Below are 25,101 nucleotides of genomic sequence, written 5' to 3'. Positions count from 1 at the left end.
CACTACATGTACCTTCGTAACTTTCTATTTGCCATGTTACTCTAGCTTCTTTACATTCTTTATCTCTCTAACTGCTTTATCTTCTCATTGCATAGAACTTGTCTCATTGCTCTCATTATCTTGCGTTTTTCAAATTTTTTCTTTGTAATCCTATCATTTCGTCGGTCCATATTACTAAAAATGACTCGCTTACGTCATGTATCGTTTGAGAATAACACAAGTGAGAAGAAGGCGAAGACGACGAATAACAGGAGCGAGAAGAAGACGACAAAGAAGGTTAGAACAATTTTTTTGTTATTTTTTCTTGTTTTAACAATGTTAGCAATGATTGGTTTGAAATAGAACCAAAAACTAAGTTAAGGTTTGCGACGAGATTAAGTAATAGGTGGGAAAACATGATTTGTCAACATATATAGGTGGAGTATCGATATGGGGTAACCCATATTGATTATATGATATCGGTAATTATCAAATACTTTGTAACCGACATGGCTTCTCCTCATCGATATAGCGAAGTTAAAACATTATAAGACATCCTATTTCTTGTTTGTTTAATTAATATTGTTTTCTCTATTTGCTACTTAGCTTAGATGATGAATTGGAGATCAAGAAGTTTTTCCACACTAGAATAATTAGACTTCATCATCTTGATACCACTGTTGATTTAATTAGGAAGGCACTGAAAAAGAAGCCTGCCATAAAGGACCAGTTTAAGAATTCTACTTTTGGCTAACTTGTCTACAGAGTAGAGGGAGTAACATGGAGCAATCAGTTAGTTCACAATCTACTATTAAGGCTGTTGAAGAAAGATGACAAGGACGAGTAAGACTCTTTGTGCTTCAAACTCTGTGGAAAAGAGGCAAAATTTGGGAGGAAGGAGTTTACTCTGATAACGGGGTTGAAGTTTGACAACAACGAATCAACAAAGAGAAAAATCAAGATGGTGGGAACTCCTACACTGTTTGTCAAGTTTTTCCTTGACTCTGACCTCAAGAAAGGTGTTTTAGGGGCCAGGTTGAGAGAATTCTTTAGGATGGACATTGCTAGCGGTAAGGTGGAAATTTCTGATGAAGATCTTCTCTCTTTGTCATATTTGATGATCATCAATGAAATCAACTCCAAGTCTTGTGCGACAAAGGTGGATATCATATATTTTCACCTAGCTTCTCATTGGGAAGAGGCCAACAGTTTCCCTTGGGCAAATGACTCCTTTATCTCCACCATAGATGGTGCCAAAATTCGCATTTTGAATGCGTTCAATTAGAAGCACGAGAACAAGAAGACATGACATGGGAGGTTTCCTAATTACCTTACAAGTATAATTTTATATATTAATGTATATTGGTGGAGCATTGGTTATGTTTCATTGGGAAAGATATCGGTTATATCATATCGGTATTTGGCCGATTCTTTAAACTGACATGTCTTCTCTGAATCGATATGTCTAAATTAAAACATTACAAGACATTTAATCTATTCTTTATTTTCTTAATTTTCACCAATATGCAGATTTTTATATTTGAGGTCATGTCACATTTAGTTGACCTTTGAGTTGTTGAAAGAAATAAAGAAGGCTCTCAAGCTCCAAGAATAAAGAAATTGACACTTTATGATTCAAAACTCACCCAAGAACAGATTTTGGAGATGTGAATTTTTTATAAGAAGAATAAATGGTATGTTATCCATATTGTGCTAATAGAAGAGGTGATGAGTGAAGATTATTACAAGAAGGCACATGGTGTGGTGGTAGAAGAAGAAGAAGAAGAAGAAGAAGAAGAACAAAAGAAAATTGAAGGTGAAGGGAAGGAAGAGGTGAAGATGTTATGGAGGTGGAGTCATTAAACCAAGTAGGAGTAAGGTGTGTTAAGCCGAAGAAAAAAAAATCTATAAGGAACTCTCTTGATTGTTTAATGACGAAAATTAGGGAAGTTGTGAAAAGGAAAGTTAGGAGGGAAGTGAGCAACGAGGTCGGTGACATTAAGTGTATGTTGAATCTAATCTGCCAGCAATTGTCAATCAAATCAACAGTTACTGAGGAGAAGAAAGAGAGAAACGAGGGCGAGGACAAGTGGGAGGGAGAGAGGATGGAGGAGACGAAGGAGGGCGAGGGAGAGAGGATGGAGGAGACGAAGGATGGTGAGGTAAAGAGGATGGAGGAGACGAGAGAGGTCGAGGGGGAAATGATAGAGGGGGGAGGTGGAGGGGGACCAAAAGCCCCAGACTCATTAAATATGTCATTAGAAGAAATAAAAGCAATAATTCCTGTTAAGAAAACATTCAAAAGGAGACGTACACAAAGGGGATAGAAAAGAAAAGAAGTCATGGAATCAATATTAAAGCCCCCTGGTGAAATTAAGGACGGAGGAGTACAAACATTTACATTCACCTCCACCTTTCTGAACCTGAATCCCCAAGGTGCTCCAAACGATCATTGGCCACAAGTGTACCAAAGTTTTCTCAAAAAGTCAAAGTATTATTGAAGCTACCTGTTGTGATATGGACAAGGAGTTTTTTGATCTCCTCTCCGCACCAGACAATTGGCTCTGATCTAATGTAAGTAATTCATTGATTGAATAAGTTTTGTTGTGTATTAGTTTATGTTTATGAGTTAAGAACCGATTACTAATTTATTTATATTGGCTTTTGAGGTATAGATATCGGTTAAGAAAAATGTCGGTTGCAATATAATTCAGTTGTATCATATTATATCGGTTAATGACTGTTATAAGTAACCAACATATTGTTCATTTTCTCGTATCGATTTCGTAAATCGAGTCTTACTCGATATAGGTAACGAATATATGATTGATTTTCCTGTATCAGTTTCGTATGTCAGTTACGAGCCGATATTTTTATCCGATGTATTTTATCTTTTTAGTTTGAATTTAATATTGCTTATTGAAGCTTGTTTAAATCCTTACAGCACATGGACAACTACGTGTACATGCTTCATGAATGGAAGAATCACGGACAACTAATGAGAAATTATCATTGGTTCCAAGCACATTTGCTGTAAGTTTCGAAACAATAAATATATGTCTAAATTATTATGTGGAATTGACTTTTTTAAAAAAATTAATCTTTTGTGATTTTGACCCCATATAATATAACAATCATTGCAAGGTTCGTGGTTCAAATTTTAGCAAGGTAATTAAAAGCCAATTGGAGAATTAGATTTACCATGCCAAATTTATTAGGGAAAGACACTTGGTTCCAACAAATTTTTGAACATGGACAGTGTGTTATGCCCTGCAAATATAAATAAGAAACATTGAGTTTTGGTAAGGGAAAATATGAACTCTCAGCTTGTTCATTTTCACACCTCTACTACACCCATAAACTATGAAACTAAGTTTTAGTATATGGTACATATGATTCCCGAACTTCTAATAAGTTGTGATTACTCCCAATTCAATCCTTGATTTATTTTGAGGGAGAAATGAGACTTTCAGGTTGAAGAAGGTCCACAACAACCAATGTTCACTGCTCCCCAAACTTCTTTCTCTTTCTCTTTTCTGACAACTTTTTCTTTTTCTCTTTTGGCAACAATCTTTCTTTTAGCAGTCTTACAATTTCAAAATCCTTTGCATCTATAACTGCAAAAGCATAAAGCTCCATGGCCATTTGAGTTCTGAAATGTACAGCTCTTTTCTAGGTCATCTTGTGTATTGAGATATCGTAGTTCATGAATTCCATCTATTTTAGAATAAAAATTTCACAATCACTAGCCCTGCCAATTGTAGGCAAATGACAAAAAATAATATGACTCATACTCAAAACAACTTTAATTAAAAATAAAAAAATAAATTATACTTTCCCAATTGCTGCGAACCTTCTTCAACCTGAAAGTCTCATTTCTCCCTCAAAATAAATCAAGATTTGAATGGGGGTAATTCAACTTATTAGAAGTTTGGGAATCATATGTACCATATACTGAAACTTAGTTTCATAGTTTATGGGTGTGGTAGAGGTGTCAACATGAACAAGTTGAGAGTTCATATCTAGCCTTACAAAAACTCAATGTTTATTATTTATATTTGCAAGGTATAGTACGCTATCCACGTTCAAAAATTCGTTGGAACCAAGGACCTCTCCCCAATAAATTTGGCATGGTAAATCTGGTGTCCGAACGGCTTCTAATTTCTTTACTGAAATTCGAACCACGAACCTTGCAATGATTGTTGTGTGGGGTCAAAATCACAAAGGATTATTTTAAAAAAAAAAAGTCAATTTCACGTAATAATTTAGACTTATATTTATTGTTTCGGAACTTACAGCAAATGTGCTTGGGACCAATGATAATTTCTCCTTGGTTGTTCGGAATTCTTTCATTCTTTTATTAAGCATGTACACGTAGCTGTCTATGTGTTGTAAGAATTTAAACAAACCTCAATAAGCAATATTAAATTCAAACTAAAAAGATGAAATACATCGAATAAAAATATCGGCTCGTAACCGACATACGAAACCGATAACAAGAAAATCAACCATACATCGATTACCTATATAATCGATACGAGAAAATGAACAATATGTCGGTTATCTATATCGATCCTTAACCGATATAATATGATACAATTGAATTATATTTCAAACATATATGTAATCAATATTTCTCTTAACCGACATCTATACAACAAAAGCTAATATAAATAAATTAGTTGTTCCTTAATAACCAAAGGGAGCGGTCAGAGACGGGATTGCAACGGCAAGGAGATGGCTCTGGCGACGGGTCTATCCGGGGGGCGGTTGACACTTGCAAGCACTCTGACGCTTGAGTGAATGAGAGAGTAAAGAAATGGCAGTGTACAACAGAACATATCTTGGCTCTAAAAAGAGTTGGTTGATATAGGAAGAGGAGATGTCCTCCTGTATGCATGCGTCGTGTATTTGCAGGTGATGGAATTGAGTATCCAGCGTCGGCGTGGGTTCCTAGGCGGCAGCATGGTGTCGACGGGACCCTCATTAATGTGGATGGAATCCACCATTAATGAGGATGAGATTTAAGTAGGCGCACAGATACCCAATATGGGGGCTACAATGATGTTGCTGTAGATCAGCGTAGAGCCAGGGCTAGGTCAAGATTGGGCCATGAGATATGGGTCAAATTGGGTCGAGATTGGGCCCGGACGGTCCACAGCCCCCCAGGTTGGATGCTTAAGAAGCGAGCATTCGAGCTAGAGAAAAGAAGTCTGGGTAATTTGCTACATACGTCAGTTTTGGAGAGTTAGATTGTCATTAGGACCTGGTCGAGATGGATGGTCGAGTTGACACATGGTCTCGTTTGAACAGATGTTGGTTCTAAAGGCATCTGGAGCCCACTTGGCTTTTCGCTGTGAAGCATTTCTCTTTATGTTTTGATTTGTGGAATGCGTAGTGGGTGTGGTTTTGAGATTTGAGGCGTTTTGCCCGGGAGGTGGGGTGTTATAGGCAGTAACTAATAACTCTTTAAATGTGTGACATGTGGCGATTTCATAGCAATAGATCTGTGGCAGATGGTTTTTGACCATAGGATGTGTCGTAAGCACTGTTCAACGATCTTTATAAGGATCCCTTTGGGGCTAGGATTTCTTTGGTTTCTTGCGATTTTTTCGAACTCTTGACGTCTTTGAGGCTTTTAGTTGAGGTTGTGTCCTTACAACCTCCCGATCTACATATTCTTTTTCGTAGGGCGAATGACATTTGTGTTTTGTAAGAAGGATATCAGGGAAAAGCTGGAGATACTTCGCAAGGAGGAAAATAAAGTTGTGTTAGGCTTTGTTCTGGCGGATAAAGTAGTTGGGAAGGCTTCAGTTGTGCCGGCATCGGGCTCCGTGCCAGCGGATAAGGCAACTGGGAAGTCCCTAGTTGCGCCGGCGTCGATTGCTCCTACCGCGCAGCCCCTTGCTATGGTTGTTGCCACCACGGCTTTAGGCCCTGGCTTTGAGGAGCCTACCATTTCCGAGGAGCTGCCCAGTGGTTCGAGTCCTGCTGGGAGTGGCAACTACTTAGTGTCGTTTTGGGACTCGAAGTTTCGGAGCGACCTTTTCATCGATGCCTATCTTAACCCGTTGTTGAACTGAAGGAGGTTACTAGGTTTTGGCTCATTAGTTGCGCTTCATCAGGTCAAGCACCAAGTACTTCAGTTTGCTGCGGATTGCTGCTTGCTTGAGGCGGGTATGGCGACTCGGCTTACCAAGATGAAGGAAGACCATGAAGAGGAATTGCATCGGGTTCGAGAATCAATAAGAGGGGAGGTTAAGAAGGTTGTGGAGGCGGTCACCGTCGAGGCTAAGAGGCGAGTTGATGAGGTCGATCGCACAATCGACGTTCTTCAAAGCTAGCTGGATGCTGCTAGCGCGAAGTTGAAAAAGTTGGAGGCAGAGGTGGCATTAGCTAGATCCGAGGTGACGGCGACTGAGATGAAAGCGAAGGCCAAGGTGGTAGTTACTCGGTATGAGATGGCCAGGGCGAAGACAGAAGCGGAGGAGTCGAAAAGGGAGGGGTATGAAGCGGCCTTATCTCACGTCCGAGCTATTTTTCCAGAGCTAGATCTTTCGGCCTTTGGCTTTTTCAAGGAGATTAAGGACGGCTGCCTTATAGACCCGACGGAGAAGAGTCGAGCCGTGATTTTGTGTGGTAGCATAGGTTTTGGCGTGAGTCTTGTAATCTTGTTGGGTACTCCTTAATAACAAATTGTTTCATTTTTTCCTTTCGCTGCTTTGCTTCTGTCGAAATTTTCGTGCGTATCCTGCTTGATCCCTGTGGTTTTAGTCCTTTGGCGGGCTTGTCATGCCTGAGATTTTGGTCTATGGGGCGAGGTCGAGTTGTCATTTTTTCGAGGGATTTGGTTTCTCGATTTTGGGTTGTCATTTTGGCTCATTTATTTGATTGTGCGGGGGATCCATGAGCTCCGGGAATCGAGGCGTCTGTCCGAGGATGTGAGGCACCGTCTGCAGGCATGGAGTGGCCTGCTGCCCTAGGTGGGGTAGGTTCGTCAAGGTGCTCATCATGAGACACGTGGCAGAATCTCGTTGGCCACTGGTAGCTCGTTGGGCGTCTCGTACGATGCCTATTAATATGTGTCATTTTCGTGTGTTCGCATTTTCTGTATTTGTTTTCGAACTATTCCCCTATCTTTTCTCATCCTTGCGTTCGATTAGTCTGGCTAATCGTCCTTCAAATCAGTTAAGAGTGGTGTGCCAGTCTACTTGTCGATGGCTGTCTCAATCTCGAGTTCCACTTGTGTTTGTGACTAGGTAAACGAAGAGGTTGCTCGGATTGCCTCAAGGTTCTCTACCGATTCGTCTTTGGGGGTGGTGAGGGAGAAGATTGCTTCCTAGATCGAAGATGGGGAGGATAAGGAGATTCAGTAGGAAAAATTTGTCTGCCATCCCTACAGCATGGAAGAGCATGTTTGCCATTCAATCCTGGACCCCGGGTTTCTTTATATGTACGAGGTGCTTTTTATGAAGCTACAGTTGCGGCTTCCTCTAACCGAGTTTCAAGGCTTGGTTTTGGAGGCGATGAATGTTGCTTCGATGCAGCTGCACCCAAACAGTTGGGGCTTCATCTGCAGCTTTGAAGTGCTGGCTAAGTTTCTTGGCTGCAAACCTACCAAGGCAGTCTTTTTTCACTGCTTCACTGGAAAGAGGTCTACCGAGGTGGTTGGATTTCTTTAACTGGCCGCACGGGGAAGTTGATGCTGCAGACTTTTACCTCATCTCTTAAACATGTTAAGGATGGCTTCTTCAAGGTGGGATCGAACGAGAATGAGCTTAACTTTTTCTTGGACGAGGGAGGTAAGGAGAAATACCCCCTGTGCTGACAGTCGGAACTGAACCCGCCTATGAAGGTGGAGTATTAAGGTCTCGATTTGAGGGATCGGGCCTTAGCAGATGATTTTGCTTTTTCTCCCTAGCTCGAGTCTACGAAACTCGTTGAATTCGGGATGGATCCTCGAGCTTTATCCGAATATATGGGTACGTTGTTGCTACGCGTCTTTGTTTTGGTTTTTGCTAATCGATAGCTCTTATTGGGACTTCGTGTTTCAGGGCGAATGGCGTCGGGTTTGACGACGGAAGAGATGGCCATGTGCGTAGCGGAAAAGAGCGCCGAGGTGTCCTCCGAGATGCCTTTGAGCCAGGGGAAGGCCGCTGCTACGAAGTTGAAGGGTCCTATTCGTGCTCGACTAATTTTCGCGATTGCTGCTGATACTCCCTCTCCGTCGACGGTTGAGGAGGTGCCTCTTCAGCGGAAAAGGCACCGGGTAGCCGATGAACCGGGGCCTTCAAGCCAAGCTCCTAATGCGCTGGGTTCTCTAAGCTCTAGGCCAGCTACTGTTGTTGCTGATTCCTTGGGCTTAATCTCAATTGTTGATGCTCCGGGCCCCTCAAGCTTAGCGCCCTCTCAAGCGATGCAAGGTTCGAGGCGAAGCTTGTGGGGTTGTGATGACGCCGAGTCCAATCCTCAAAGCCTCTGGAGCCACGCCTTCTGCTAGGGAGGTTTGTCGCGGATCATCTCTCCCTAGACGCTGATCAGAAGAGACTTGCCTCCTCAAGGGAGGAGGGGCTATATCGGTGGGTAGAAATGTTGCAATTGCGAGCTGCTAGTGCTACTCATTTGCTGCTGTCAAAGCTGAAGCTGCGAATGGTAAGGGCTAAGGAAGTCGAGGCAGATTTGAAAGTGGAGAAGTTACAAGCTGATAAGGCATTTGAAGTTGTGGAGGAGTGGGTCGAGGCACGATTAAGGGCCAAATCAGGCGGCCTTCTTGGGCGGAGTGCGTTGCTCGAGGTAGATACTATGTGAGCGAATTCTTGCCTTTTGCGAGTGGTCGACCAGAGGAATGAGGCTCGACAGAAATTAGATGAGCTAAGCGAAAAGGTTAAAGAGTTGGAGGCCGAACGAGATGCCTCTCATCAAGAAGTTGCCCGCCTGGAGGCTTGTGCAATGAGGGAAGCCCTTGTGCAATATCTTGAGGGCTTCAACACAACATTGACACATGCTCAATTACTTTGTTCGGAGGCGGATCTTACCGGCTGTGACCCTTTCAAGGAGGTAGCGGGCGGTCGTTTCGTAGACCTAGACTCTGAGGATCTGGTCGTTGAAGGCAAAAGCTTGGGGGGGCGCAGAAGGCGGTCGGTCAGTCAGGGGAGAGCGCAAAGCAAGCCGATGAGGCCCCTGTTTCCACCTAGGCGGATTAACCTGTCACTGGTCCCTAGAGTGGCCTCTGCTTCTTTTGCTTTTCGTGCAATGTAAATAGTTGAGATCGTCACCCTGACCCTATTATTTTAATAAAAGAGAAATTTCTAGACATGGCTCGGCTTTGTATTTCTTTCTTTTTATCTTGCTTGTCCTTGCTGTTGATTCGTTAAGGTCAGGATAGGCTCGGGGTCAGGGCGCCGAGGTTGATTGGTACTAATGGGTTAATGAGGTGTGAGGTGGCCGTGTCTTATCTTCGGTTTTTCTTGGGATGCCTAAATATAGTGGTCTGGGTGCCGTGTTTTGAGGACGTGTGTGACACGGAGTGGGGAGCGCGTGGCTACTAGGGTAAAGTAACGTTTGTCGATGCAGGACACGTCGCTTTCCCAGGAGGTGCGTTCAAACGGTGAGGGGATGTTTTCCCACGTGAGGTGCGTCGCTTCCCTAGGGCAGGGTATTAACTGCTTAGGTACGTGGCCCTATTTCAATGGTGGCTCTTTTGCTGCCAGATACGGGGCATTAATGTCGAGGGCAGGTGGCACGACCCTAGGTGGGGGTGGATGACGCTAGATGTTCCCCATTGTGGCTATAAAAATAAGCTTCTTTCTTCGTTTTGTGTATCCTGCAGTTTTGCGCTTAGGTGTCTTATTTTTCGTGGGAAGTTTGAGGGTTTGAGGATCTAGAATGTGGAATCCAACTGAGGCCTTGCCGGCCCACGATAGCGTCTCTGGCGTTGATGTTGCTGGTTTAGGTGATGCATCGATAGCTAGAGTAAGGCGTGATTGGTGGTTTTGGGTAAGTGCGTTATGAGGGTGGGCTTATTCCTTAGCCTGGAGAAGTTCACCCTTTACTGCCCTTGCTTTTCCTTCTTCCCTACAATTTCTAAGCCGCAGGCCTACGACCGTCACTCTGGGGGCTTTGCCCTTCTCTTCTGGAATTCCATAGCTTTGCTAGGGGGGAAAACAACAGTTGCTGCCTTCTCGCGGATCTACATCACTAAGATGTGGTCTATGGGTGGCTCCGTCGGTTGGGGCGTGACCGAGCGTCGTTTTAAACCCCTTTGTTTCCGAGATCATGTTGGTTGTACCTATAAGTGGGGTTATGTGGATGGTGAATGTTCAACAGTCGTGTAGGCCTTGTTGTGCTAAAACTTTATTAGGTGTGTTGGTTTTGTTGTGCTAAGACTTGTATCTTGTAGTATTGTAACTTGACCATCGAAAACGTATCGTCGTTATATGTTGTAATGAAATGAAGTAATAAAATGAGAATTTCTTCTGAGTACCTTGTAGCTTGTGCTTTCTTTATTTCGCGTTTAGGCGCTTTGGTTATGGCGAGTACCGAATAAATCGAGGTTGTTGGACCTGCCTGTTTTGGGGCGTGGCTTAGCAAGACCGAGGAGGCTCCTGGTCTACTGGCATTTATATATACCCAAGGCTTTTTAAGTAATAAAAAGGGAAAAATACTCAAGTACCTTGGAGCTTCCTTTATTGGGATTGGATTGAAATAACTCAAGGTTCGTTAGGGGGAGATCGAGAAGACTCGAGGTCTGGCGATGTCTGTCAGGCACGGGATATAGTAGGATAGGACCGAGATGACTCGAGGTCCATTAGGGCAAGGTCGAGAAGACTCAAGTTTGTCAATGCTTGTTTGATATAAGGCGTAACTTGGATAGGATCGAGATGACTCGAGATCTATCGATGCCTGTTTGATACAAAGCATAGCTTGGATGAGGGAATTCCCCGAGGTCTGCCCGCCGGGGTAGATCCAGGCACTTTAGGGCGAACTAACCAGTGCTTGTTTTGTTGCAAAACTTTGTTGGAGAGAGGCCGAGGTTACTCGAGGCCAAAGGCAGCAGACCGAGGTAACTTGAGATCCGTCGGTGTTTATTTGTTACAAAGCTTTGTTGGAGAGAGGCCGAGGTTACTCGAGACCAAAGGCAGCAAACCGAGATAACTCGAGGTCCACCGGTGCTTGTTGGTTACAAAGCTTTGTTGGAGAGAGGCCGAGGTTACTTGAGGCCAATGGCAGCAGATCGAGGTAACTTGAGGTCCGTCAGTGATTGTTTGTTACAAAGCTTTGTTGGAGAGAGGCCGAGGTTACTCGAGGCCAAAGGCAACAGACCAAGGTAACTCGAGGTCTGCCGGTGCTTGTTTGTTACAAAGCTTTGTTGGAGAGAGGCCGAAATTACTCGAGGCTAAAGGCAGCAAACCGAGGTGACTGGAGATCTGTGATAAAAGAAAAAGAAAAAAAAAAAGGAAGGAACATTTGTCTTTAAAGGAAGCATATTTATCTAAACAATACAAGGAAATAGTTGTTTATCTATAATATTTTCGCAGGCTGACCGTGTTCCATGATCTGGTCAAGGGTCTTCCTGAGAGATCGACCAAGTGGTAAGCTCTTTTGCCGAGGTTGTTGGTGACTCGGTAAGGGCCTTCCCAGTTGGCACCAAGTTTTCCTTGTGTGAGTTGTTTTCTTGGGCCTTCAATCTTCCTTCGGACCAAGTCCCCTTCTTGAAATCGTTTGGGCTTAACCTTTTTGTTGTATTTTCGAGCCACTCTTTGCTTGGCAAATTGTTCGTGAATTTGGGTCTGGTCTCGGATTTCCTGGATAAGATCGAGGCCGACTTGTTGTTCTTCATTGTTGGTGTCTTCTCGGAAATGCTGCCGCTTAGGGTTGGGTTCCTCAATCTCAACCGGGATCATGGCCTCTGACTTGTAAGTGAGGCGAAAGGGTATTTCTATGGTTAAGGTCTAAGTTGTGGTGTGGTATGACCATAATACCATGTGAAGTTCTTCTGGCCATGTGCCCTTGGCACCCTCGAGTCGTTTTTTTAGGCCTTGCCAAGATGACTTTGTTGGCGACTTTTGCTTGGTCGTTGGTCTGAGGGTGCTCGACCAAGGTGAAGACTGGGCGAATGCCGAGCTCTTGGCAGAAGTCTTGGAGCTTGCTGTTGGTGAACTGAGTGCCATTGTCTGAGCTCAGCACTCCAGGAAGGTCGCATCGGTAGATGATATTCTTCCAAATGAATCTTCGAATTCTTTCGACAGTGATAGTAGCCGGGGGCTTGGCCTCGATCCACTTGGTGAAGTAATCGACTGCTACCACCATAAACTTGAGTTGTCCTGCTACAGTCGGGAAGGGCCCGAGGATGCCTATCCCCCATTTGTAAAATGGCCAGGGGTTATCGAGATTATGGAGCTCATCTGACGAAGAATGATGTGCGTTTGCAAACCTTTAGCACTTATCGCAGCGTTTTATGTAGGCTAGGCAGTCGCTCCTCATTGTTAGCCAATAGTATCCAGCTCTTAGTACCTTTGTTGTCAGGGATTATCCACCGAGGTGGCCTCCACATACCCCTTTGTGTACCTCGATCATGATGTATGTGGATCGATCAAAGTTGACACACTTGAGGAGTGGTGTGGAATAGTCTCTTCTATACAGTTGGTTCTCGAGTAAGGGAAAGTAGCAAGCTGACCTTTTGAGCTTCTTGGCCTTTTCGGCATTGGCAGGGTTCTTCTTGTAGGAATTGGATGATAGGGGTTCCCCAGAATTTTGATGTTGCTTCCACCGCTTGTGTGTCAAGGAGGTCGACAGTGGGTAAGTCCAAGGCCTCCTGTATGACCGACTGGTTGTTCCCGGGTTTCTTGATGCTGGCAAGCTTTGAGAGCAGATCTGCTCACACGTTTTGTTCCCTGGGGATATATTCAATTTGAAAGTAGTCAAAGGATCCGGCTAAGGCTTTGACCTTGTTGAGGTATCGATTGAGCTGCAGTTCTTTATTTGGAATTTGCCCTTGACTTGGTTGGCTACCAGTTGAGAATTGCTCTTGGCAATCAACCGGGACGCTCCTACTTCCTTTGCTAAGTTTAACCCGGCTATGAGAGCCTTATACTCTGTTTGGTTGTTGGTTGCCTTGCAGTTGAAGCGAAGAGACTGTTCAAGTGTCAGCCCGTTAAGTCCTTCTAGAATGATCCCGACCCCACTTCCCTTAATGTTGAAGGCTCCATCGACGAACAATATCCAAGGGTTGGGTTTCAGGCTTGGATCAGAAGGAGAGAGCTCAACGCAGAAATCAGATAGTACTTGGGACTTGATGTGCTTGCGGGGCTGGTACTGTATGCCGAATTCGGAGAGTTCGACTGACCATGCGATCATTCTTCTTGAAAGCTCCAGCTTCTGAAGCACCTACCAGATTGGCTGATCTGTCTGGACTGTGATTTGATGGCTTTGGAAGTATAGCCTGAGTTTTCGAGCTGCCGTTACTAGTGCTAGTGTTAGTTTTTCGATCTTTTGGTAGCGCAACTCGGCTCCTTGAAAGGTTTTGTTGATGAAGTACACCAGCCGTTGCGACTTACCTTCCTCCCTGACTAATATTTCATTGAGGTCGTTATTGGTGACGGAGAGGTAAAGTGAGAGTTCTTCCTCGGGCTCCGGCCTTGAAAATTAGGGGGTGCTGCTAAGGTCTTCAGTTATTGGAAAGTGGCTTCACACTCTTCCGTCCATTGGAATTCAACTGACTTTTTAGGCATCGGAAGAATGGCTTTTCTCGGTCTGTCGATTTTGGGAGGAAACGGGATAAAGCTATTATCCGGCTTGTTAACTGTTGGACCTCCTTTACGCTGGCAGGGGAATGCATCGCGAGGATGGCTTCACATTTATCGAGGTTGGTCTCAATTCCCTAACTGGTTAACATGAAGTCTAGAAACTTGTCGGCTTTCACCCCGAAAGCACATTTATCAGGGTTAAGCCTCATGTTATTCTGTTGAAGTTGGTTTAAAATTTTGGTTAGGTCCGAGCAGTGGTCATGTTTTTCTAAAGTCTTCATCACCATATCATCTACATAAACTTTGATATTCCGGCCGATCTGCTTGGCAAATACCTTGTTTATCAGCCATTGATATGTCACACCTGTATTTTTCAATCCGAATGGCATGACCCGATAATAGAAGTTTGCATTCTTTGTGATGAATGCCGTTTTTTCTTCATCTTCGAGGTGCATCCGAATTTGGTTATAACCGGAGTAAACATCCATAAAGCTGAAATACTTATATCTGGAGCCTGCATCTACAAGTCGGTCAATGCTGGGTAGCGGGTATGAATCCTTTGGGCATGCCCTATTCAGGTCGGTGAAGTCGATGCACATTCTCCATTTACCTGAGGATTTTTTTAACATGATCACGTTGGCGAGCCACGTGTATGAGACTTCTCTAATGAACCCGGCTTTTAAGTGTTTTGTCGTTTCTTCAGCGGCTATGTGCCGTCTTTCTTCTCCTAGCTTTCTTTTTCTCTAGGTGACGGGTTTGGCCTTCGGATCTAGTGCCAGCCTGTGGTAAATGATGAGTAGATCTATCCCGGGCATGTCGGCGGGCGTTCAAGCGAAGAGGTCGGCGTTCTGCCAGAGTAAGCTAATGAGCATCTCTCTTAGTTCGCCTGACAATGTAAAACCAATACGGACGACCTGTTCTGGGTGAGAATCCAGGTTTACAAGATGAAACTCTTCTGTGGGCTAGGGATGCCTATCCAAGAGTTCACTTCGTGGGTCCAATTTGGCCGCATGCGCATAGTGATGTGGGCCCTGGCTTCGTTTCTCTTATCGCCCTTGCCAGGCTTGGGACTCCGGGCCTTGAGGTTATCATGGTAGCACTGTTGGGCCTCCTTTTGGTCGGCGTGAACTACCCAAACCTTGGTTTTTGACATCAACTTCTTCATGGCCAGGTGGGGGTGGATATTGTTGCACCCAAGATGTTGAGAGAGGGTCGGCCGAGGAACGCGTTGTATGGTGTCTTGCAATCCACGACTAGGTACCGAATGGTGATTATTTTGACAAAAGGGGGTCTCAAATGAAGTTAACAGGTTGAGGTAACCTCTGACGCTTGTTTGCTCTCCAGAAAAACCAATCAGGTTCCCGTGGAATAGCCTCAACTCCTTTTCGAGAATACCCATCTTTCTTAGAGTTGACAAGTATAATAGGTCGACCGAGCTGCCTTGGTCCATAAGGACTTTCTTTACCAAAAAGCTTGCGACGACGACCAAGATTATCACGGGATCGTCGAGGTTCTCATCAATGCCCTCGAAGTCCTTGCTCATGAAGCATATAACGTGGTGTTGGGCCATTCTTCTCGGCTTCTTCTTGGTATTGTCTATCGATAATACCGTGCGGAGGTGTCGTTTTTGCGTCAAGCTTGACTTTTCGCCCGTAAAACCTCCAGAGATGGTGTCAATGACCCCGCCTATTTAATTGGCTGGGGGGTTGGCCGGTGTGAGTAGGGGCGTGTGTGGCTGGATGGTGGTAGGTGTCGTTTGGCTCTTGGGTATGGGCGCTTCTGGTTCGCACCATGGTAAGGTGATGGGGTTGACTTGAAAGGCTCTAATGAGATTATGGGGTAGGTAAGTTTTACCAAGCCCTACGGTAGGCATCAGATGTTCCTTCCTGACTAAAGGGAGTGGTCAGAGATGGGATCGCAACGGTAGGAAGCGAGCTCTAGCGACGGGTCCGTTCGAGGAGCGACTGGCACCTGTAAGCACTCTGACGCTCGAGTGAGTAAGATAGTAAAGAAATGACAGTGTATCAGTAGGTTAGAAAGCAGAACATACCCTGCCTTTGAAAAAAACTGGTTAATATAAAAGGAGGAAACATCCTCCTGCATGCATGCGTCATGCATTTGCAGGTGATGGGACTGAGTATCTGGCACCAGTGGGGGTTCCCAGGTGGCAACATAGTGTCGACAGAACCCTCATTAATGTGGATGAGATCCGCTATTAATGAGGATGTGATTTAAGCAGGTGCGCAGATTTCCAATATGGGGGTTGCAATGATGCTACTATAGGCTGGCGTAGGGCCAGGGCCAAGCTGAGATTGGGCCCAGACAATCCATTAGTAATCAGTTCTTAACTCATAAATATAATCCAATACACAACATAACTTATACAATCAGAGAATTACTTACATCAAATCAAAGTCAATTGTCTGGTGTAGAGAGGAGATTAAAAAACTCCTTGTCCATATCACAGCAGATAGCTTCAATAATACTTGACTTTTTGAGAAAACTTTGGTACTCTTGCGGCCAATGACCGTTTGGAGCACATTGGGATTTAGCCTCGAAAGGGTGGAGGTGAATGTGAATATTTGTACTCCTCCGTCCTCTTTATTTTCACCAGAGGGCTTTATTATTGATTCCATGACTTCTTTTCTTTTCTACCCCCTTTGCATACGTTTTCTTTTGAATGTCTCCTTAATAGGAGTTATTGCTTTTATTTCTTCTAGTGACAAATTTATTGAGTCTGAGGCCTTTGTCTCCTCCTCCATCTTCTCCCCCTCCTCCTTATCCTCCATCTTCTCCCTCTCGACCTCCTTCGTCTCCTCCATCCTCTCTACTTCGCTCTCCTTCGTCTCCTCCATCCTGTCTCCCTCGTCCTCATTCGCCTCCTCCATCCTGTCTCCATCACCCTCCTTCGTCTTTTCCACCCTCCTACTTGCCGTCGCCTTCGTTTCTCTCTTCCTTCTCCTCAGTGACTATTGATTTGGTTGACAATTGGTGGCAGATTAGATTCAACATACGTTTAATGTCACCAAGCTCGTTGCTCACTTCCCTCCTAATTTCATAACTTTCCCAATTTTCGTCATTAAACAATCAAGATAGTTCTTTATAGATTTTTTTTTCTTCGGGTCAACACGCCTTGCTCCCACTTGGTTTAATAACTCCATCTCCATAACATTTTCACCTCTTCATTCGCTTTCACCTTCAATTTTCTTTTGTTCTTTCTTCTTCTTCTACCACCATACTATGTGCCTTCTTGTAATAATTTTCACGCATCTCATTTTCTATTAGCACAATATGGATAACATACAATTTATTCTTCTCATCGAAAATTCACATCTCCAAAATATGTTCTTGGGTGAATTTTGAATCATAAAGTGTCCATTTCTTTATTCTAATAGGGGCACGAACACAATGAACTCTGAGAAATGATGGTTGGGGGTGTATAGGGTTGAGGCAAGTGCAGTGGGGGCAGAGGTTGTTTCAGCTTGGTTGTGGTTGCTTCCTTCTGCATCATCGTCAACATACCCATTGCGCTGACTGCATAGTTGGTTGCAGGTCAATTCGACAACTTGGCTCTCGAGCTGCCAAATGGTTTGGAGAAGGATTGTCATGGTTGCAGGGTTTTCTGGTTGGTGAGGGTTGGTGTTTGGGTTTTCTTAGTTGGGGATTGTGTTATTTTGGCTTCTGGTTCTAGCCATAGTCGGCTTTCAAATGGGGTTATTGGGATGTTTCAGTGAGGTTATGGGGTAGGTAAGTTTTACCTATCCCACGGTGGACACCAAAATGTTCTTTCTGGCTCAAAGTGGTGGTCGGCCAGAGAACTTGAGGCAACAACAAGTTTGGTCTTGGCAGTCTGTGTGGCGGGGGTAGCACCTTTAAACACTCTGACACTCAAGTCAATGACGATTCAAGATGATAGTTTCTTTAAGGTTGAAAAGAACATATCTCAACTAGTGACAATGCGGGCTTATATGGGGGAGAGGGGGAGAGCCCAATCCCTGTGTAATCGCCGACTGTTACGGGAGGATGAGGAGCCGAGGATCTTGGCGTTAATAAGGATGAGGGCGAAGATGACGGGCCGAGAATCTCGGGGTCACTGAGGTCTATTGTGGGTGTGGAGATCTCGAACGGTATTGAAGGAATGAGGATGCTGTTGAACTGGCATGAGTTGAGGCCGAGTTTAGAGATCGGGCCCAGTGCTGGATTATGGACTTGACGTCGAGTTGGGCTTCTTGTGGTTAGTACGAACCATAACCCATTTTTATAAACGGTTTCATATTGTAAGAGTTGCTGAAAGGCATTAAAAGATTTCACTTTTAGAGAGAAATTTAGAGAAGCGAGTGAATGACAGACATCGGTAACACTGACCTATTTTTGGAGTACCCGCTTGGTTTCGAAAACAGTACAGAATTGGCTTTGAGTCAATGACAAATATCATCACTTGGGTCCCATTATGAATTTATTTTTCATTTTTGATATATTGTCTTGTTTACATTGTTATCTTCTAAGATGAAGAATAAAAGATTAACTATAGTAGGAAGCCAGTAATTAATATATAACAAGATGGTACGTCATGATCAATTTGCAATATTTTGGCTGGAAACCCAGTTTTTGTCATTATGTGCTTTCTTTCTTTATTTCCAGATTCTTTTTTGTCCTTTCTGTCTTATGCGTGTATACCCAGTAAAATAAATGACATTAATATTTCTAACATCGATCTAAGATATAGATAATCTTTAATAATTTGGCCCAGACAGATTTCATTAAATTCTTGACTCAATTGCTCAATTATTAACATGTGGATAATGTAAAACTTTGCTAAACTCACCCTTACAGGTACACATACATGCTGTAAGCATTAACCTCAGCTGGCCCCGAATGGATTTTTGTTTTGTTTATTAATTTGTTTATTTTACAAGAAAACAGCTTCTTTTTCTTTTCTTTTCTTTTTTTTTTTTTTTTGGGGGGGGGGGGGGGGGGGGGGGGGGTTCAAGTTCAAGTAAACAACTTGATACTTGTCTCGTTCTTATATATATTTATATATCCGATAATGCTTTTTAGAGATTATGAGAGAGAGAGAGAGAGAGAGAGAGAGAGAGAGATGGAATTTTTGTTCGGCTGCAAGCATGATTTCACCATACCTCTGAAAGAGAAGGGACGAAATCGATGTTGCATCTGTCACACAACCCGTCCCGAGAAGGGTTACAGATGTTCAAGTCCTGACTGCTTTGAATCGGCGCACGAATACTGTGCTGAGTTGGCTTCCGAAATAGAGCAGCATCCCATACACCCACACCCGCACCATGTTCTCGTCCTGCATCGGCTGCGGGCTTCTGATGATTATCATTGTAGTGTCTGTAAGTTTCAGTCAGTGGCCTTCGCGTATCTGTGTTCTAAATGCCGTTTTAATCTTTGTGTTAGATGCAGCTCGCTCCGACTACCCATCACCAAAGAAGAAGCCAGCCAAAGTGCAGTGGCTTCTTGCAACCGAGGGCATCCATTCTATTTGTGTGACACGGCCGGAGATCTGGCTTTTATTTGCTCTTACTGTGGCTCTCCCATGGACTCTCCCTTTTATGTTTGCATCAAATGCCATCTCATTCTACACCCCTTATGCTATGATATTCCAAGAGAAATTAGACACCCCGTTCACCAAATAGATCATTGTCTGCCCCTCCTGCCTGTTGTCGAGGGTATAAGCAATAATTGCTGTTGCATCTGCCGTTCATTTTTCTGCGACGTTTTCCCCGGCAATTCTTGGAGCACAGAAATGAAGAACTCCGCCTTCCAGTGTCGCAAATGTAGAGTTTATGTGTGTGTTCCTTGTGCTCTATCGGTGCCCACTAAACGGATTCAGCTATTCGGCCACCCCCATCCTTTGTTCATAATGGAGAATAGAAGAAACCACATGCTTCGCTGTCGTTTATGCCGAGTAAAGTCTAAAGACGACATCTTAATTTCTTGCTTCGAGTGCAAGCACATTTTTCACCTATCGTGTGGTCAGGACTTGGCTACAGAAATACCACTCCACCCTTATCATCCCCTCCCTAAACATCCACTCCAACTCCTCCACGAGTCAACTAAATCTAGTTCATCCAGGTATGAGATTTGCCCAGGATGTGACGAGCCCATCGACGCCTTTCATTATAGATGTCGCGAGTGTGGGTTCGCAATTGACGCTTACTGCGCCAAGCAAGTTCCTCGAAGCATCAAGTCGGAGACTCATGAGCACCCTTTATCTTGCTTCAATGAGAACATAAACGCAAACAAATGTAGCGATTGTGGTCAAGTCTGCTCTCCGCCTTACTTCAGATGTGTGACTTGTGGACATAACCTTCATGTTCGTTGTTTTCCAAACTTACCCCTAAAGGTCAAGAACGAACATCACGGGCATTTCCTTACGCTCACCAAGCACCAAGTCAAAGATCATCCCGAGGACGTTGATGAGACAGAGTTCTACTGTACAAGCTGTGAGAGACCTAGATATCTGCACGATCCCACTTACAGTTGTGACGAATGTCATAATTTTGTTTCCCATTTCCAATGCGTCAATCTCGAGGTAAGTCTACATATTAATCAATAATCATAGTACATGATATCCTTTTTGTTTTCTTTTTGTTTTCTTTTTGTTTGTTTCAATTAGACTTTTGTAATCTACCCCTCATATGTAGTGCAGCAGGTTAATTATGTAATTGGTGAGTACCAGGCAAGGTCAATAATAATATCATTAATTTAGGATATCCACAAAAACACAGATAGGGGCAAGTTGAAATTGGGGGCCTAGGAATGGCTGTTATCATAAAGCTAAGGGGCTAAATAAGTTAGTTTTTGCCTCTCAGATGAGGGTAGGAAAAGGTGACCTAAAAAGGCCTAAGTCGACACATAAAGCAAGAAGAACCAAGCCCACCAAACCTAGAGGACCCCAAAGACTCGCAACAAATACAACAAAATAACTTCGTTGCTAGATAAATATAAAACATACTCAATACAAAATTAAGAAAATAACATACAACTTGAGATAAAACACAGGGTTGGGTTAAGGATATCTGTGGTTATAATCAAGAGTTATTTTGGTAGATCTTTTATAATATAAATAAATATTAAAAATTATTAAAAATTTACTCTTTTTTGTTTTTGTTTTTTTGAGATGCAAAATCACTAATTAAATTTTGTATTCAAGTTTAGAAAATATTTTTTTTTAATTGACAATATAGACAAGAGGAAAAGATCTAGAAATGTCAGAGTTGAATAAGTAAAAAATGTGTAGAGTTCACAGTTAAATCTTGTAAATTAAAAAGTTATCAATTTATTTTTATTTTTTTTAATACCCAAATTAGTTTAGATTCCTTATATGAATTTTTTCATCCAAATGATCGTTTTATCAAATTGTCCTCTTAAAATAATGTCACTTTGTATCTTTTTTGTCCCATTGCGTTATTTGTTTACACTTCATTATTCATTGTTTTAATTTAAAAAATGATTTGTGGACTTGGGGAGCTGGAGAGCCTCCTCGTCTAAATAATATCTCACTATTCATTGACTAACACTGAAAGATGATTCGTAGACTTTGGGAGTTGGAGACTTTTTTGTCCAAATAGAATAACAAAATAAACAAAGCATGAATTTAAATAAAAAAATTATTACAAAATATAATTATGATTTTATACCTCAAAAAATAAAAAAAAATTAAATATATAAGTATTGATTAGATTTTGGGCCCCTCTTTTTTTTGGGCCTAGACATAGGCTAGCATATGCCTTGAGCTGGCACTAATAGAACATGGCCAAGAGCGGACCATAACCAAGTACTAGATTCCACCAGAAGTTCTACATCTATTTGGTGCAACAAGTTGTTTTGTTAGAGTTGAAATCGAAGACGAATTTTTTTTCATCTTTGTTCGTTTTTTGGTCCAAAGGTGAAATTAGAGATGGAATTTTTTTTTTTTTAGAACTAGAGAGGGAAATTTTTTTGTCTTTGAATTCTACTTGATATCAGAGACGGAAAAAATTTCGTAAAGTTTTTTTGGAATCAAAAACCAAAATCTTTTCATCTCTAAATTTCACCTGATATTAGAGATGGAAAAAATTTTGTTTCTAAATTTTTTTTCCAAAATTAGATATGAAAATATTTCCATCTCTAAATTTTTCCTAATATCAGGGACAAAAAAAAAATTATCTTTAAATTTTGCCTGATATCGGAGATAGCCCGATATCGGAGATAGAAAAAATTATGTCTCTAAAGGTTTTTAAAATTAGAGACAAGAATTTTTCCTTTTTTACATTTTTTTAGAATAGAGATGGAAATATTTCCGTCTCTGAATTTTGTTGTCTGTTCAAAATAGAGAGAAAAAATTCCGTCTCTAATTTGAATAGAGATAAAATTTGGAGACAAAATTTTTTGTCTCTAAATCTATCTATCTATCTATATATATATATATATCAATACTCTATTACCCAACAGTTGGATTTCATTATTTCATTATTTTTTGTCTCTAAATTTTTTTATTTATAGGCCATATCTATAAATAAAAAAAACTAATAAAAGATATTTTCATTATCTATAAAAACTAAGTTTGATTATGAGATAAAAACTATTAGTATTAGAGAAATAAGAGATAGTTCACTTCTAGATTAAAAAAAAATAAAAGATAGTGTTTATTTGAGAAGTATACTTGACATGAAATTCACTTACACTTTTGAGAAAAGGAAATTCTTGTTCTATCAATATTCTTCATGTTCTAATGATTTCTTCCATTATTTTTCATCATTTTTCTTTCTATCTTTCTTGTCCTCTCTCGTTTCTAATTTTTTTTTTTTTGTTATAATATTTATGAAAAGTATTACCTACAAGCTTTTAAGATTACAAAATATACCTTGTTCTTTTTTATTGTAGCACTAAAGAATTTAAAAATATTAAAAAAGTTAATTATTTCCTATTTTTGGTTACTTTAATTATGACTTCTCATTTTCTTTCTTTCCTTTTTTAATTGAACAACATTTCACACATTTCTGTGGGGTAGTCCAAATACTATGCCATCAATGTAATTTTTAAAGCTGGAGGGGCAATTGTCCCCTCTTACTTAGGGCTGACAATTTTGGACATGATTCGATTACACGATATGACACAAAGTTAAGTGGGTTAGGGTTGAAGTTAATCGGGTTCGAGTCATAAACGGATCAACTCATTTATGACATGATTATTTTCGTGTCTTAGGCGGGTCAACCCATCTAACCTGTTTAGACACGAAATGACACGTTTAATTAAACGTGTTAACAGATTATCTCGAACACGTTAACACGATTATTTACGAAATGACACGTTTAATTAAAAGGGTTAGTGGGTTGATCTGAACACGTTAACACGATTATACACGAAATAACACGTTTAAAACTAAATAACACGTTTAACAGGTGACACAACACAACCCGTTTAAATTAAATGGGTTAAACAGGTGACACGACACGTTTAGTTAAATGGGTTAAACTGGTCGTGTCGTGTTACACGTTTAATAAACGTGTTGTGTTCAAGTTTAAGAAATTTGATACGATTATTAAACGGGTTGTGTTTGGGTTAGCCTAATATATGTTATACGTGTGTCTCAACATGACACAATTACTACCCACCAACACAAATTGCCACCCCTACTCTTACCTCTATATGGCATTGCCAAAAGACTACACCAATGATGTTTTGTTCACCTGAAAAACAAAAGGAGTTCTTGTCACCGTTGAAGAAGAGACCCAACAGTTTTGGGTCACTGTTATTGTATGATCATGAATATTGGTTGGTTGAAACAAAACTATGTTAAGTTCTCTTTTAAATTCCATGTATATTATGTGGGATTTGTTCCTAATACATTTCTTTTTATCCTTTTCACATTGTCACTTTGTAAGCATAGGAATATAATAACTAGCTCTATTATGGAATACATAGTGCTCCTTCGAACATATCTTTTCTTTTCTTTCTGGTGAAAGGGTTTCCTTTAAAGAAAATACAGAAATATTATTTAAAGAAATCATATGTTACAGTTCTATAAAAATGAAATAATTCTTTCTTTCTTTCTAAGTTTTGAAAAGGAAACTTAGTATTCAACAATTTTTGGTGATGACAAAGTTAAAAAAAAAAAGGATATCTAAATCATGCATTTCTTATCACCTGGGCCTACAATTTGGAAAATATTCTTCAAACTTCATTTTGTATCAGACTTTTGTGAAGAAAATGTATATATTTCTAGTTCATTTTCAGTGCTTATTTGATTAATAATTTTTTGAGCATATAGATGTTGATTGTTATCAGATTTTTCGTGTATGGGAGGAAGATGGGACTTTGGCTTCCATAATTGATCAAAAGACAGACACATCAAGCAATGTGCTGGAGGAAGTGGAGAATGAAGTTAATATAACATTTGAGATAGGAGAAGTGTCAAGCTCAAACACTTCATTTGTGGGACAAGATCAATATATAAATGCACCACACAAGGAGTTAGAGGAACTGGAAACAAATATTGCAGATCTCCAGAGAGAGGAAATGGCGTTGAAAACAGAATTTGAGATCCTTTGCAAAAAGAGAGAAACATTAGCAGCACAACTCGAAGAAGCAAGAGCAAAGTCAACACACCTGGGAAGACATTGAGTAAGTAATTAACCTTTTTGTTATCTATCAAAAAATTGTGGGTCCTGTCCTTCCATTTCGATTATTCCTCTTAAAAGGTTTTCAATATTTGTTGTTTATCTAGCCAATTCAATATTTGATACATGACTCTCTCTCTCTCTCTCTCTCTCTACATGGGAAACCAATTTGGTTCTGAATTTCTCAATATGATATATATATATATATATATATATTCTTCAAGGTTTTATCTTGTGCCCACCATTTTAAATGATTTTTATAATACTTATTGTGTTTGATTTATCTTCATTGAATTCTCATAGTTTTTTTTTTTTCTGTAACTTTTTAATTCTTTGCATTTAGTTTGTATATATAAGACAAAGTTGTTTAAATTAAGGTTTTCAAATATGACTTGACTTTGCATAATTGATATATGGTAATTGTTCTTATTTCTTATTGTATCAGAGTTTAATCTCAAGTTCCCAATCCCTGACCACCCAAAGGTTGTCATCTTTATCATTGTTAGTGACATTTTGGGCCATTATTGCTACTATTTTCCAAGATCCAAGCGTGCCTGCAGTTCTGCCATTGTTGCTACCATTTTCCACTGTCACCCATAGTCATTGCAATATATTGCAATCTATTCAAGAATTCTTAATCCAAGTGATGTTCTATTTTAGTGTTTAAACATTACTTAATTTTTTTTTTTTTAGTTTTAAATCAATCCCTTGAGTAATTGTGGCTTTGAATCCATTTCACAATGGGTAAGTCT

At 41.3% G+C, this 25,101-nt stretch overlaps 1 protein-coding gene across 1 annotated transcript in view; it reads left to right on the top strand.

Moving 5' to 3' along the window:
- The window catches only part of LOC127786619 (uncharacterized), a 33,621-nt gene extending 8,848 nt beyond the window's left edge, over positions 1-24,773 (top strand). Inside the window, exons 2-4 of the mRNA XM_052314127.1 lie at positions 222-276; positions 19,143-20,280; positions 24,018-24,773. Coding sequence (XP_052170087.1) covers positions 19,282-20,280; positions 24,018-24,353 — 1,335 coding nt within the window. The 5' untranslated portion in view covers positions 222-276; positions 19,143-19,281 and the 3' untranslated portion in view covers positions 24,354-24,773. The remainder of the gene's footprint in view (positions 1-221; positions 277-19,142; positions 20,281-24,017) is intronic.
- The last annotated feature ends 328 nt before the right edge of the window (positions 24,774-25,101 follow it).

The sequence above is a fragment of the Diospyros lotus genome, chromosome 12 (assembly GCF_014633365.1).
Source record: "Diospyros lotus cultivar Yz01 chromosome 12, ASM1463336v1, whole genome shotgun sequence".
NCBI classification, from domain to species: domain Eukaryota; kingdom Viridiplantae; phylum Streptophyta; class Magnoliopsida; order Ericales; family Ebenaceae; genus Diospyros; species Diospyros lotus.
The sequence above is the reverse complement of the archived record's forward strand: the minus strand, read 5'-3'. Positions and strand labels throughout refer to the sequence as shown.